The sequence below is a fragment of the Oenanthe melanoleuca genome, chromosome 13, assembly GCF_029582105.1.
Source record: "Oenanthe melanoleuca isolate GR-GAL-2019-014 chromosome 13, OMel1.0, whole genome shotgun sequence".
NCBI classification, from domain to species: Eukaryota; Metazoa; Chordata; class Aves; order Passeriformes; family Muscicapidae; genus Oenanthe; species Oenanthe melanoleuca.
The window spans coordinates 10,881,736-10,898,211 of record NC_079347.1 but is presented as its reverse complement, the minus strand read 5'-3'; the positions used below and the strand labels follow the sequence as shown (position 1 = coordinate 10,898,211).

Genomic DNA, 16,476 nt, shown 5'->3' with positions numbered 1-16,476 from the left:
TTCCCCATACCCAAGAGAAATGCTTTTAACTTCCTTGGAAATGGAGCAGAACAGAGTCTGGGACAGCATCAGAGCTTGGCATCAGGGCAGCATCTCAGCATCAGCACTTGTGAGTGCCACTACCCACACCAAGGGGCAGAATAACCCCAGGACTGGCACCTGCTGTCATTAAAGAGGGCACAAATAAAGCCATGAGTGATGAGATTGTTCCTCATTGTCAGAAACCAATAAAGACAAAACAGACCCAAAAGTTTCATTAGTCCAGTTTTTATTCCAATTAAATGATGGGGAACTACAGTGTGATTTTCTTTCATAATATAAATATGTCAGTGAAGAATGTTTCTTGAGTCATTTCTCACACTGGATAAGACAGCTGTCAAGAGAATTACTTTGCAAAGTCCTTTGTCCTTCACACTCATGCAAAAAAAAAAAATCTTTAATTTAAAAAATGAGTTTGAACAGTCAACCAACTTGTTACAATATACTGTCAGCTACTGAACCAACAAGGTCTGGTTTACAAAACCAAAAAATTTCACACCCATGTAAATTATTTCACAATCATTCATTACCCTTGACGGTCTTTATACATAAAACCTACAAATTAAAATTATCAATATTTATTCATTTATTGTCACTGTAGAGGAAAATAATTTATAAACCCATAGACAAAGACAAGGGCAGATGAAAAGAAGTGAATGAGCCCATATTCAGACCATAATGTCTAGCACTCTCCCAAACACTGCAGCTTTAAGCAACAAAAAATGCTCACATGAAAATGATTTCTGGGCATGAAGTGGGCAAAGGGGGCAACTGTTTTGATAATATATGAAAAATACATCCCAAAGGTTAAGACTGAGCTGCACTGGTGTTGAACCACCACAGTGGCTTGATGAACAGCATTTATCTGTTGAGCCACCCCGTTGGCTGGATGAACAGGCAGCACACCTCTCTGGATATGAAGGGTTTGGTCTCCCACAATGCAAACCAGAGAACAGCATTAAGCTTTCACCGTGGTGCCATGCAAACACTGCCAAGTGTATTTATGGTAATTACTTGTTGTACACATCCATAAAAAGACACTGTTTGGATAAACTGAATGAACTGAAAATTGATTTAATCACTCCCAATTTATCTATTAGGCACCAGTGGAAAAGATGGACTTTATTTGAACTTGTTTAAACAACAGATTGCTCAAGGCAAATCTACCCTGCCCTGCAAGCCCAGCAGGGTGTGCACCACAGGTGATGGGGCTGGGGCTCATCCTGGGGTGCTCCTCTGCAAGAGCAAAGCCCCTTCAGAAACCCAAGGCCAGAGTGCCACAGGGGGCCAAGCACAGGTGACCAAAAAACAGATTACAAGAGAAGGAGCTGAGGAAAGTGCTCATATTCACAAAGGACCAACGTGAGGAAGAGGTCCAAGTTCAGTCTGTAAAGCTTTTAATAAAAACTCCTGCAATAATTTGTCTGATTTTGGCCACCTGGGGGGTTATGCCCAGACTGTTGTGGGCAGAGAATCTCTGTCTTCAAGCAGCTCATGCAGGAGCCAAGAAACAGAACCACCAAGTTACAGCTTCTTTCCCAAACTACCCAGGAACCAAACTCATGGCACAAGAAAATTAAATCAGGGTATTGAAATAATTGTAAAATAACCAATAATCTAAGAGCCTACTGGTGACTGAGGTAATGGGTTTTCATTTATCTCATAATGTGGAGCCCAATGCTGTCCTTCTAACGTTAAAACCAACACAACTATCCCAGATCTTTCTTACAACATGGCATTTCTAGTGCAGAGAACATAGAGTCACACCTACACCACAGCCAGCAAAATCCACACTGGAGTGCACAAATAGATCCAGAAATGTCATTGAAGACCATAAAAAGCAATCCAAAAATTATTTTAAATTGTCTTATAAAAATATTTACAGTAAAATTTGTTAGTGCTAATGCTACGTTTTCAATCCTAGAAAAAGGCAATCTGTAAAGGATCTGGCTCAGGTGCTCAAAATGAACATACAAACACGAAACCACACACCAAAGACAAATTCCAAAAGCATTTTGGGGGTGGGGGGGTACAGCTGGTTCATCACATGTTATGGTTGTTTGTATTGCATAGCTGGAAAACGAGGTCACTTGACTTGCATAACACTGCAACGTCTGGGAAGGAAGGGAGAAAAGTGTCATTTGCCATCCAGGAGAACTGGCTGCAGCTGGGAACAGCATCACTCATCCCTGGCAAGTCCTAGCCCTGTCCAGCAAGCCACAGCTCTGGGCCAGCACTGGGCAGAAATGCCATTTTACAAGAGCAGAGAACCACCAAAATCTGTTTTCCTTAAGAGCAAGGAAGGTTTATGAACAGATGGATAGCAGGGGATAAGATTATCCCTCCTCAAGGTGTACCCACTTTTCACGTCTGACAAACACAGCAAATTGCAGCCTTGCACCTCTCTAGCAGTACCTGCCAATTGTTATCTCCAGCCCACAGAAACTCATAGTCTCTGGATAACATTTGCCTTTGCAATTGGGCTGTACAGCAGTTTATAAAGGAGTTTGTTTAGCTTTATGTCTGTACCAGACCCAGCAAGGGCCATGTGTGCCCAAATGCTCATCCAGCCTTGTCCAGTCACCTCAGCCTGACAAGAGATGGTACCTTGGGCTGAAATGCTTTGTCTGTCCCTTTTATCCTTTCCTCCCAAGCTGCATGGAAGGGAACCACCTTCTGGGCCAGTGAATTGGAGTCTGTCCCAGCTGAGGCCTCATCACCCTCCTGATGCCACCATAAAGGTTCATCTCAGGACTGACCTGAAGGCAGCTGCAGCCAGGGAAACATTCCTGCTGGGATACCTTCCCACCAGGGTACATTCCTACCAGCCTCAATGGCTTTTACAGTAACACCTCACAGGACAGCAGCATGTCACACCTATTTTGGCACATTTTGCTGCAGATTGTAAAACTCAAAGCAATGGGTTTAAAGGGTATTGTGGAAAAGACTATTTTTTTTTTTTTAATTACTATTTTCAAGACCTCTGAGCTCACATACAGTGGAAGGGTAGACATAAAGAGTAGTAATGCCTTTTCTTTAGACAGTTTGCCCTTGTTTGTAAAAGCAAGAACACCCAAAGAGGAGTGGGAGCTATCTCACATTCCCCAAGAAGGGAATGCCAGCCCCTCTGCAGGGCAGTGACACGACTCAGGCAGGGGCTGTTCCCCCCACGGTGAACAGGCACCCATCTTACAAGGACTGTGTCAACTCAAACACCAAAGACTATGTACTTACACAAATAACCCACTCCTCCAAAAGAGCAGCACAAGGTGATGCAGCTTAGACCCCTCTGAAATAAATTTTTAAGTATTTTTCTTTTCTGCTGTCAAAGGTCACACAGAGCAGATCTATGGAGACAGAAATCAGCATTACAACACTGGGCAGCTGCCCACAACAAAAAGCCTCAGCTGATTTACAAGGGGAAAACAGAAAAAAAAAGACAAACCCAAACAAGAAAAAGAGTAGGGAAAATATTTTTCTTCACTAGTTCCCTTTAGCTGGGGATCTTCTGGGAGCTCACCTCTGTATGCAGAAGCATGTCAGAGCTTCTAGGGAGACACAAAAAGCTATTTTGAAGTCAAACATCTTTTTTGATGGAAAATTTTAAGAATTTGGTATATAATCAAGACAGGTCCCTTACATCTGGATCTAGATTTGTCTGTTTTGAATAATCTTATGAGTTCTTCATCCTAATACAGGAATGCTTTCAGTAAGGGCAGGACTAAAATAGCAATTACAGTGACAGTAATTAGTTAATCTCCATGCTCTGGAAGCATTAAAAGACTGCAGGTATTTTACTTGGCTCATTAATCCCTGCTTGGGTGACAGAGGGCTCTTGCTGTATGGAATGTCTCTACATTAATGGCACCATAAGGTATTTTTGAACATCCAAATGCTCTATTATGAAATGGCATTGAGATGCTGGACAGAGCTAGAACTGAGGCTTTCAGCACAGCTGAAAGGTGTGGGTTGGGAACATTCTCTATTCAAGCAACATTTGTTTCCCAGGAGCAATGAGCCCCGTGGGAGCAGCAGTGTTGTGTGGGGCTGTGAGGGCTTGTGTGGCTCAGGGGCTCAGCCCTCAGCCTGGGGAAGGCACTGCCCAGCAGGTCCCACCACGCACAGCACACAGCATTCATGGCAAGTAGAAAAACCACATGGTGTTTATTTCCACAAGCATTTCAGGGAAACATACAGCAGTCCAGTGGCATGAACACACGTATGACTGAGACAGAGTCACACTCGAGCCAGACCACCCTGTTCCAGTCCATTTCTGCTGTTTTGCTCTGTTGGAACTCAGAAGTTTCCTCTGCCAGTATTGAAGTCCACCCTCCAGGCACAGTGAGTAGTTCAACCAAGGATGTGCACGGAGCATCAGTAGGGAAGAAATCCAGACATGTCTGTTTTTACTCACATGCCCAAACGTAGCACTTTTGTTTCACACAAGAAATCCCGTGCCTGCAGTCCAAGCACAGTGTTTACCTCAGGACACATGCCATCGAGAAGAACAGTTGATTGCACCACAGATAACAAGCAACACCTCGTGCCTAGCATGGAACATGTCCCCAGAGGGATTTTCACTTGGCTATGCAATCCACTGCAGAGTGGATGATGCTTGCAACGTATCACTTGTCATACTAAGACATTAACAGCAATGAGATGGGTCAAGTCAGAGGTCAGTCATCTTCCCAACACCACCTGGCTGGATCCACTTCACTTCTGCTCCTCACATTGGCTCGGTCGTGTGTCACAAGGGTTTGTGAATCACTGCCACACCTGTTGTAAGAACAGACACAGTTATGGTAGGAACAGCTCCTGGGCTGCCACGTGGCTACCATCACCCTGCAAAGCCAAAGGCCAGCAATGAGGGAGATGTCTACTACTTCTGTGACTGAAATCAACATAAAACATTTTAAAAAGTATAACTAAAGCTTCAGGGGGCACAGCTCTCAAGTTTACAGCTGACCCCACTGCTGCCCACTCTCCCACTGCCTGCTTACCTGCATAACTCCTCCCTGTGCTCATGCTGGTTGGCAACAACGTCCACTTGTCTGTGCTGGGGTTGTAGTACTCCACTGAGGCCAAGTTGCAGGAACCATCATCGCCTCCCACCACGTAGAGGAGACCATTCACTGCACACACACCTCAAAGCAGAGCACAGATGGTGAGACATGGACTAACTCATCCCCCACAGCACGCTGCTGCCACAATCTGATTCGACTCCCATTTTTATCTTTTACAACACTGATCACACACACCACAAGCACGTGAAATGCATTAAAAACACCACAGAAAGGCTTATTGTGGTTACCTGCATTTCTTCTACACATGTTCATGTCTGCTACTTGCTTCCAGGTGTTTGTCCCTGGGTCGTAGACCTCCACACTCTTCCTCACCAAGGGCCCGTCGTGGCCCCCGGTGGCGTAGAGCAGCCCACTGAGCACACCAACACCTGCCAAGCACAGCCAGGTCAGCCACAGCACAGGGACAGGCTGCACATCCCTGGTCCTCCTACTGAGCACGGCCCTGGTCTCTCCAAGGCACTTCCAAAAGCATGGGCCACATGTGCATCCAGATCACCAGGCACGTGGTCAGCTCTGCACCCACCCACCCTGGGACACTACAGCAACCTGCACAGTAAGGCCTGGCAGATGTCCCCTCTCAGGAACCTGTCAGGCAATCCAGGATCAGCAGTCTAGTCCCATGACATTCCTCTGCCTTTATTCCATCTCTTTGCACCTGCTCTCTGCCTCCCACCCCACCTTGCTTCCATCTGCCTGGTTTTTTCCACCATGGGACCCTCTGCTTTTAGACTGATTCCCCCTTTCAGGACTTTTGATTTTCCTGCTGCCATTGTGTCACATGACTTCACCCCTTGGATGATCTTTCTCTCCTCAACATCTTACAGCTTACAGCTCTTGAAGCTGCCACTTGGTTCCTCTCCTCCCACTCCCACCCCAAAACCTGGCAGCAGATGGCACAGACAAGGTGCCTCCAATGCCACCTTCTCAGCCATTTTTGAAGGCCCCTGGCCAAATCTCTGGGAGTGACAGGGATCTCAAAGCTACTTCTGCCTAATATTAAATAAATGAGTTAATTAAAATGTTCACCAATCCATGAGAGTTAAAACTTCCTGGAACATATCTTCATTATTAGGTTCAAAGGCCTCTATTAAAATTAACAAGGTGGGATGTTAGTAAAACAGAAACAGATCTGAATCACATCATTTCAACCATGGGCATTAACCAGTGTGCAGGAAGGAGAGGGGTCCTGCCAGACTGATACCAACAGGGTTTTGATTTGATTCCAGGATCTTTCCTGGTCAGGAAAGGAGAGGACAGGAATAGCTGCTAAACCAGAAACAGGCTCAGCAGCTCCATCAGGAGCATCCCCATCTGGGGACAGGTACATAGGTCTACCACTGCCACCTCTCCCTTCTCCAAATAATCTCAGCTTGCTACTGCTGGGTTTGCTTTTGGCCAGCTGTACCAAGAGGTGCTGAAATCCTAATATGACATTGGGATTCATGGTTCACCTCTGGAAAACACATAATTAATCTCTAACTGCCATAAACCTTACTGGGCCACATCCCTGGTGTGGCTGAAGTACTCCAACATGCATGACTTGGGAAGAGCAGAACACATCCAAATGTGTGTCCTGGCTGCTGAGCTGCAGCAGGTGTCTGCCAGTTCACTGGGAAATGGAAAGTCACTTAACTGCATCTCAGCCCAGCAGCCTGGGTGTGCAGCACCTTGGCATTTGACTGCATTCAAATGTTAATGGAAATTCTATACTTGTAAGAAATAATTTAATGACTAAACTAATTTAGCAAGTAAAAGAGTTGGAAACAAGCTTTTCCACATGAAACTGCCTCCTCGTGCAGTGAGACAGGCAGGGCACACAGGGACAGGACATCCCTGCCAGCAGGGGAAGGGACCCCCCAGCTGGTCCAGCAAACCCTGGGAGTGTTTAAAAAATGTGCAGATGTGGCACTTGGGGATGTGGTTTAGCAGTGAACATGGCAGTGTTGGGTTAATGTGGGACCTGATGATCCTAAATTCCAATCTAAAAATATTTATGATTCTACAAACCCTGGGCAGCACCTGCACATCCCCAAGGCCCCAGTGCCTCCAGGGCACACCTGTCCCCAGCCCCACTAGATGTCAGCACAGGGATGGCAGTGCAGAGCACGGTGTCACTTCTGGAGCTGTACAGCAGATTGTGCTGCAGCACCACTGCTGCCCACTGGCACTGGGCAGCCCCCTCCAGTCCCTGCTGCAGGGGCACAACCAGAGCCTGAGGAGCTCAGCTTTCAGGTGGGGAACAGAAAACTGCAAAGAAATTTGGCAGGGGAGTACGAGCATTGCTAACAAAGGGCTTGCTACATGGAGAGACACTTGTAAAGCAGCACTCAGAGCAGAGTGTTCCCAGCAAAGACAAGTCACTAAACTCCATTTCACTACAGGCACAAAATTCTTGCTGTTTCAACACACTGCCAATAATAGGAGATACTCATTCTGCTCTCTTGGAAGGCTGCACTGGACTAGGTCTAAGGATCAAGCAGACACCAAGAAACTCTTCAACAGAACACAAATCAACTGTGTGTCCACATTTACCTCACCTGGAGCTACAAAAAAGATACTGGAGTGAGGAAAGAGAGACAGAGAGAGCAGCCTCAAACTGCCCAGCTCTAAAGGGAACTCCCACTACAGCTTAACCTGCAGGGTAACCTCAGCCCCAAAGAGCAGTGCCCAGGCTTGGCTGTGGGTAACTGCACAATGATTTTAAATGTAGTGGATAAGAACTCTTATCCCTTTCAGAAAGGAACAATCACAAGAAGACAAATTGCTAACTGGCTCAAGATCATGCAGGAAATTAGAAACCACCAAGACTAGAACCCAATCCTTTTACAACAGGTCCTTTCCTCTAATCCTCCAGATCACCAACTCTTGCCAACAAAAAATAAACTAAAAACTAGCTAAGCAGGGACAATCTGAGATTAATTTTGTTATCCTATACATCACCCAATGTGCAAATGTGGTTTGTGTTGCAAAGCACCACTGGGTGCTTGCAGGAAGATCCAAAATGAAAAATCATCTGAAACCCTACAATGACAGGGGAGAGCGAGGTGCAGCTTGGCTTTCCCATGCCCAGCTGTGTCTGCAGCTGGCCATTTGGAAAGAGAACTCTTTGCTTACAAGTGAGATGCACCTGTTAGCAGGGCTACTTAGAGACACCAAACACTATTTCATTAATCCAGAAATCAATTTCAATTTGGCAGATTTTGTCAAAGTCAGGAGATCTGCTGAGTGCTTCCAAGCCATCACATTTTTACCCCGTGGGAAGGGGGCATAGAGGAGGTTGCAGTTGCAAGCCCAGCAGTGCCAAACCCCCCATTTCCTCCCAGCCTGTGGGCAGAGCAGGTGGTGCCCAGAGCAGTACCTGCCCCGCTGCGCCGCGTGCTCATGTCAGCCACGTAGGTCCACTCGTTGGTGGCGGGGTTGTACTGCTCCACCGTGCTCAGGCACTGCCGGGACGCGCCGTCATAGCCCCCCACGGCGTACAGCTTCCCTGCAACACACAGACAGCCTGGGGCAGGGCCTGGGGCAGAGCCTGGGGCACACTGACAGCCTGGGGAACAGAGCCTGGGGCACACAGACAGCCTGGGGCAGAGCCTGGGGCACACTGACAGCCTGGGGCAGAGCCTGGGGCACACTGACAGCCTGGGGCAGAGCCTGGGGCACACTGACAGCCTGGGGCACACTGACAGCCTGGGGCAGAGCCTGGGGCAGAGCCTGGGGCACACTGACAGCCTGGGGAACAGAGCCTGGGGCACACTGACAGCCTGGGGAACAGAGCCTGGGGCACACTGACAGCCTGGGGAACACCCTGCAACACACAGACAGACTGGGGAACACCCTGCAACACACAGACAGACTGAGGAACAGAGCCTGGGGCACACAGACAGCCTGGGGAACAGAGCCTGGGGCACACAGACAGCCTGGGGCAGAGCCTGGAACACACTGACAGCCTGGGGCAGAGCCTGGAACACACTGACAGCCTGGGGCAGAGCCTGGAACACACTGACAGCCTGGGGCAGAGCCTGGGGCAGAGCCTGGGGCACACAGACAGCCTGGGGAACACCCTGCAACACACAGACAGCCTGGGGAACAGAGCCTGGGGCACACTGACAGCCTGGGGCAGAGCCTGGGGCACACTGACAGGCTGGGGCAGAGAGCCTGGGGCACACTGGCAGAGCCTGGGGCACACTGACAGCCTGGGGAACAGAGCCTGGGGCACACTGACAGACTGGGGAAGAGCCTGGAACACACTGATAGCCTGGGCACACCCTGGAACACACTGACAGCCTGGGGAACACCCTGCAACACACAGACAGACTGGGGAACACCCTGCAACACACAGACAGACTGGGGAACAGAGCCTGGAACACACTGACAGCCTGAGGAACTCCCTGCAACACACAGACAGACTGGGGAACAGAGCCTGCAACACACAGACAGGCTGGGGCAGAGCCTGGAGCACACAGACAGGCTGGGGCAGAGCCTGGAGCACACAGACAGCCTGGGGCAGAGCCTGGAACACACAGACAGCCTGGGGCAGAGCCTGGAACACACTGACAGACTGGGGAACACCCTGCAACACACAGACAGCCTGGGGAACACCCTGCAACACACAGACAGCCTGGGCACAGAGCCTGAAGCATCCAGCACAGCCTGGGGTCAGACCCTGCCCAGGGCAGCTCCAGGGACAGCCTGAGGCACAGACCATGCCCAGGGCAGCTCCAGGGACAGCCTGAGCCTGGGGGACAGCTGGGAATGCCCAGCAAAGGGACCTGGGGTGAATGCACAGCAGTGACTGTTTGTAAAGGTGAAACTGTCAGCAACACAAGGGTGCAACACAGCAGCTTCATCAGAAGTCAACAGCTCAGAGGGTTTTCCAAATTGGCCCAGGAGAAGAGGGATTATCAAAGCATGGAGGGTTCCCCCCGTTCAGCTGTGCTGACAAAGGCTGTCACTGCACATTAATTACAGCAATAAATACAAAATAGCTTCTTATATTAATATCATACCTGCACAGAAACCCAGACCTGATTTTGTAGAACTTGGGCCAAGCTGAACCCCAGAGATGCTGTGAGCACAGCTGAGGCTGGCTGGTCACTCGTGCCCAGTGGTGACACACAGGACACACTGTGGTGTGAGGGTCTCCTGGGGTATCCAGCCCTCCCTGCCTCAACTCATGGGAGCTGATAAACACACACTCTCTGAGACCAGAGAAGCACCATCAGATACCATGGGACTGCATCATACATGATACAAGGCTGATGCTCTACTGTGTCCTCTGTTCCCAGGCCTGACTGTCTCCTCTTGCCTCCCTGTATCATCTATCAGCTTGTTTTGCATCAGGCAGTTAATTCTCTGGGCAGAAAAGGATTCTTCTCACTAAAGCAGATAGCACAAGGCATTCTGGTCCAAGTCCAGGTCTCCTAGATGTTACCATAAAAAAGAATTTAAAAAGCTCAACAAACATGTAGAAAAATTATAATCTAAATTTTTGTACAAAACCTAGAAATTACATCAATTCTCAATCCATGACAGCAGAGCCTGGCCAAGAATGAGCTGTGCAATTCTCTGCATGCATAAGACTCCCACCAGCAGTTATCTTCAGCCTTAGGCTTTTGCATCCACCTGTTTCTGGATGTTTGCAAGGCTCCAAGTACAGGCTGGCTCTTTTCTTTCTCCCTCAGGCCCATTCGTGGCCTCATTCTGCATCCTGCTGTCTCTAGGAACATTTCAAACTCTGGTTTGTGCTGTTGGTCCTGGCTGGTATTTGTCAATGAATCAGGCAACAGTACCAGCCCAAGGAAGACAAGGTCAATTTCCCTGGCTGGCATAGATTATTAAGTATTTTCAGTGTATTTCAGATCATCAGATCAATTTTTGTCACATTCATAGGAGCCCTGTGAATTAACTGCAGGCAGCAGCTTGTTCCCTGAACCAGAATGATCAGCTCTTGTGCCCATCACATGCCCTCAATATTTTTATCATGGACTCCAACATATGCAACACTTATTTATTTGTCCTTTCAAACAAAGCAAAAAAAAAGATTTTATGAGTTTCCAGCAGAAAATCTGTCCACAGAAATGCATCCCTCAGGTCCATGTTTAATATTTTTCTGCATTCAAGTTACTTGAATAAATTCCAATGACTGACAGCAGCCCAGCAATTCCCAAGCATGGGCCAATTTTGAAGGAGGTGCTTCTTAAATATTCAGATTTAAGTTAATGACCCCTATTTATTCTGACTTTATCTCCCTTCTTCTTCTCACATAAACACATTTCATGTTCATTCACATATTTCATGTACTTTCCACTCAAACAGGTCAAACCAAAGCACTGTAAAGCATGGTTTATATGGTTTGTAATAAGGCTGGTGCCAAAGCTGCTGTGCACTGCACTAACTGGAAAGTGCTATGCCACACTAAAGACAAGTTCAAATAAAGCCTTTCACTTGCTTCTGAATAGATTTTGTAAAGGAAGAAATGGTTCCTACTTAAACTTCTCATTCTCCAGAGTCCAAACCAAGCTGCTCAGCTCCAGCTCCCTCAAGTTTGGTGCTGACACAGGTGCCAGCAGCTGCCTCCATCCTCCCAGGCCTCCCACCCTGCTCTGAGCTGCTGCAGCACCAGCCCTTGCTGTCATCAGCCCCTGCTCATCCAGGAACCACAGCAGAGCTGTGCCTCATGTCAACAAACACAGGTTTAGTATTCCTGCCAAACCAGCAGCTTGGGGCTGTGGGACAAGCTCTGCTGCTGTTTCTCTGGCTGAGCAGATTTCCTGTGATGGGTATTCCATCCACGCAGCGTCTGCCAGCACAGCAGCATCCACTGCACAGCAGGGCTGGCTTTCACCAGCCAGAAGCTGCCCAGGAAGAATTTGGATGCAAAGAAACCTGCACACACCTAATTGCATTCACAGGAGATGAGCTGGTCTGATACAGGTTTGAGGCTCTTGGAAAGCTACACGTGATTTTTCACCAAGATAAAGAGGAGAATGGAAAAAGTTGCAGCAATTACATCATATAAAATCAATCTTCCCCAACCGGTATAGGGAACAGTTCTTGCCATTCCCTCCCACTGCACCTAACCATTCAGGTTTCTGTTTGACACAGTAACATTTGCTTGATGGAAATGGCTGCTCATTTTCTTACCCTCCACAACTCCAACTCCAACACTGCTTCTTCTCGTGTTCATGGGAGCCACAAAAAACCACTCATTGGTTTTATAGCTATAGGCCTCAACTGATGCCAGACCTAGTTAAAAAGGGGATACACAGGTTTTCTAATTAAAAAAAAAGAGAAGAAAAAAAGATTGGTGTTGCACTTTCATCTGCCTTCCACCTCCTCCCAAGCCCATAATTCCCACCACGCTCCTGCAATCCCACTTCCTAATCCCTTGCCTTTCAGGCTGGGACCAGCATGTCAATGCCACTTCTTCAGTGGCTGGGAAAACTGTTACCCTTCACCCCTGCCCTGGGACTGCTGCCTCTCCAATGTGCTGAGGAAACCAAGGTGAGCAGAGTCCAAATTCCAAGCCCAAAAGCCCCAGGTCCTTTCAAGCATTACAAAACGTCCATGCAAAGGTTTAAAAATTCGCCCAGACCCTGCTGCAATAGTTAGTTCAGGGCTTAACCAAGTGGCAGAGCTTTACAGCAGAGACAGAGGTGTCAATCTAAACACGTAGTTATGCCGAGATAAATCCCAGGCATACACATCCTCTAAGATTCTCTGCTAGTATTTTATTCATGTCAATATGAAAAATTTAACTGAAACAAGGAAAAATCCCTTTTCAGTCCAGAAAAGGCATAATCATACATAGAGCGAGGCTGAAAGAACTGTATCACTAAAGAAAGTAATAAGGGTGAGATTCTCTGCAATTCCTGACAGGTCAGAACACGCACCAAGCCCGTTCCTGGCTGTTTCTCTACAGCCATAGGGGAGGGCACAGGGCCTGCTCTGAAGCCCTGCAAGCCCTGCTCTGAGGGCAGGTGGCCGGCTCTCCCGCAGTGACCCACCGGTGCTGCCGTCGAAGCCGCCCACGGCGTAGAGCAGGTCGTTGAGCACGGCGGCGCCCAGCGTGCTGCGCCGCTCCTGCATGCTGGCGATGGACGTCCACTGGTCCTTGGCGCCGTCGTACACGTCCACCGTGCGCACCCGCAGCGAGCCATTGAAACCGCCCACGGCATAGACACTGCCGGCCATGAACACCACGCCTGCCGAGACAGCAGGGCTCTCTCAGCACACGCGGGCTGTGCGGGAGCCTGGTGGGTGCATGACGCTCAGGACAAACTCAGGCGCTCCCTGTGTGCTGGAGTTGAAGCTTGCAGTTTATTGCATAGGGTGCAGGTATAAAGGGTCCTGCTGGGAGCTGCCAGCCACAGCTCGGAGCAGGGCAGAAAGAGAGTGGGGGTGGCAGCAGTTCTAAAAGAGAGGGGAGTAAGAGAACGAAGTAAGAGGGGTAAGAGAGCGATGTAATGTGGATGACACAACGGTGCCTGAAAAAGGCCCTTGGGATTTTGTGCCCTGAGACAATGGAACCTTTCCCTGCCAAAACCCCTGTTATCATTTAGGATTTCCATTGGTTTTTAACTTTACTAGATGATTGGTCTTTTTCTTACCTAGAATCTTAAAGTAATTGGATAGTTTCTCAACTCATAATTTTACTGGTTAGAATTTCAATCCCTTTGAAACCTATAAAGATCCCTTGCTATGCTATGTAACCGGATTTGCTAGTGGAAACCCTTCGGAGAAATAAACTGCTTTCGGAACCTCTGCAGCAATTCCCGGGGTCTCTGTCCCTTGCTAGCTTGTAGCTGGCACTCTGCCCCAGGAGCTCTCAGAGCTATCCTGTCTCCAGTAGCAGCCAGGAGCTAGAACCATCCCAGCTTCAGCAGCTACAATGTAAGAGAGGTAAGAGAGAGATTTTCCCGTTTACAACACAATAAATCTTCTTCTACGTTGAATATTCTAATTTCCACTAACCAATCTAATACAAGATACAAATTCTCTAACATTCACATACAACCTATAGGAATCGCTACATTACCATGTTTACTGCTTTCTCTAAACCTAATCTCAGACCCTTCCTATCGTGCCAGGAGAGGGTCTCTGCTGGCTCTTTGGTGTTTGCAGCATCTGGTGTTATCTTAACAAAGGGAGAAGGCCTTCAAGCATCCACGTTGCTGCTTTCCAGCCACTCAGTTGAAAACTGCTATCATCTCAATCTCACTTATGGTTTCCATACTCTCAAAATCTTTTGCTAGGCAATCATATTTATAAGGTTTTCCTGGCTCATCCTTCCCACCAGGTCTGTCCAGATCCCGCTCGCCTGCCGGGGTGTGAGAGGGGAGAGCACAGCAGGGGCGAGGCTTTGGTGTTTTCTGGTGCTTTTTGGTGTTGAAGCCGAGCATGATAAAACATACGTGCCATGTGGGAGGTGAAGTGCACATAAAAACATGGCAGTGTAAGGCACAGATGGAGCTCACACCTGAGTGAGTAATTCTGTGAGCCACAGGGAACACCAAATGGTGAGTCACATCCACAACCCTGTCAGATGTTTTCAGAGGAACACTCCCAACTTAAAGATCTGCTCTCCATCACCCACTCCTCACCAAGTGGGACTGACTCAGCTCCTTTGATTTTCACCAGGGAACCAGCAAGAAAAACTGGACCCCTGTGGGCTGCCAAGACAGCAGTGGGGGAGGAGGAGGGAAAACACTGATGGAGACACAGCCAGAAGAGAGAAATGATGAAGGGGAGAGAGACAGTGACTATGGAGGGCTGACAGGCAGGAGCAGCCCCACTAGAGAGCAGGACATCCTCCTGAGCAGAAAGGGAAAGATGTCTATAGGGAAAGAAGAGGAAAGAATGGCAAAAAGAAAGAGGTCATGCTTGAGGCCAGGGACACAGAGGAAGCTAAAGGGAGAACTAAAGACACCCATCCAGTGCTAAAGAGCTGCATCAGGGAAACAGAAGGTTGCAGTAGAAGTTCCCTTTACCTGCTCTGCATCTCCGTGAGGGAAGCTCTGCAACCTGATCCCACCGCTCCTCCTCAAAATCATAGCACTCCACACTGCGAATGGCTTTGGGGGCTTGCCCACCCACCACAATCATCACCTGCAGAGGGAAGAGAAGAGCTAGAAAACCTCAGACATGACCCTGGGCAGCTGCTCTCTGCAGAGAAACCATCACCACAACCTGGTCAAGAGCAGCTGCCAAAATATGTGCTGAAGGCCAGCTACAAGCCTCTTTATTTCAAGCAATTATATTTCAAGGGGAAAAAATTTCTCTCCAATTTAATGCATGCTAAATATGGCCACCCCACTTATCCCTCTTCACTGCATCCAAGGTGGCAACTTGCCCAATTTCCCCTTGAAATACAAAACCTTTTGGCACCACAGCATACACAAGACTCATTGCAGAAGTATTTTTAAGTGAAGAAGATTCCAGCATAATTTCCACTGGCGGCCCACTGTTTAGTCATTATCTCCATGGTGGTGCTAAAAATAATCAATGCCACTTAGAAATAAAACGTGACAGCTGCAGTGCCACCTGCAGGGAAGGTGACACTCAGGGAAATCACCAGAACTGTTTCGACCCAGGGGGTCTGGGCTGCTGAAGGATGTGATCTGTCAGCTTCATTAAGGCTTTTGGCTGCCACAGGCATTGAAGCAAATGCTGGAATTAAACCTTGGTTCCTTACAGGTAGGGAAGAGCTGTGTCAAGGTGGTCAAGGGCAATCTCAGGAGCACAAGAATTGCTCTGCCAGGACATGCTAAGGGTTCAGCCAGCCCCGACTCCACTACCAGCAACAGCAAGGGCTGGACACTGCTGGGAAAGTGCAAGGACCAGAACCCTGGGCAGCATGCAGTGTGGTCCTGCCCAAATCTGCCCGATCTGCTGCCAGAAGATGAATTCCCCAAGGACAGGGGTGCCAGGAGCCTGCAGCTCTGCACTCGAGGTGCCCGTGGCTCTGAGCCCAGCTGGGCACTGCAGACCAACCCCTGCACAGGCAGCCAGCCCCCAAAACACCTGCACTGCCGAGCAGCTGGACTGCACCTTGCTCAGCACACATCTCATTCAACCCTCCACAGCCAGCAAGAGGGAGGATTTGCTCCCCTTATCACAGCAAATCATCACCCAAAACAATCTGATTTTTACAAGGCCAAGGAGCGAGAAACAAGATAATGGGGCTTCAAATACAGATAAAGAGTAGTAGGAAAACTGCCTTTAGCCTCTGCAAGGCAGCTGGGAGTAGCTGAGGGGAAAGATCATCACTTGAGGTCACTCAGATAAACTCAACTCCAAGCAGGGTTGCTTTAAAAGTAGACAGCTAGACAGCAATTTAAAGAATTTGAAGAAC

The 16,476-nt window shown here is 48.4% G+C and overlaps 1 protein-coding gene across 1 annotated transcript in view; it reads right to left on the bottom strand.

The window, feature by feature from the left end:
- Nucleotides 1–247: 247 nt before the first annotated feature.
- The window catches only part of KLHL3 (kelch like family member 3), a 49,800-nt gene continuing 33,571 nt past the window's right edge, over nt 248–16,476 (bottom strand). The window contains exons 9-15 of the mRNA XM_056502202.1: nt 15,113–15,230; nt 13,130–13,327; nt 12,267–12,368; nt 8,482–8,610; nt 5,351–5,491; nt 5,040–5,183; nt 248–4,815 (exon numbers count right to left, since the gene is read on the bottom strand). Coding sequence (XP_056358177.1) covers nt 4,787–4,815; nt 5,040–5,183; nt 5,351–5,491; nt 8,482–8,610; nt 12,267–12,368; nt 13,130–13,327; nt 15,113–15,230 — 861 coding nt within the window. The 3' untranslated portion in view covers nt 248–4,786. The remainder of the gene's footprint in view (nt 4,816–5,039; nt 5,184–5,350; nt 5,492–8,481; nt 8,611–12,266; nt 12,369–13,129; nt 13,328–15,112; nt 15,231–16,476) is intronic.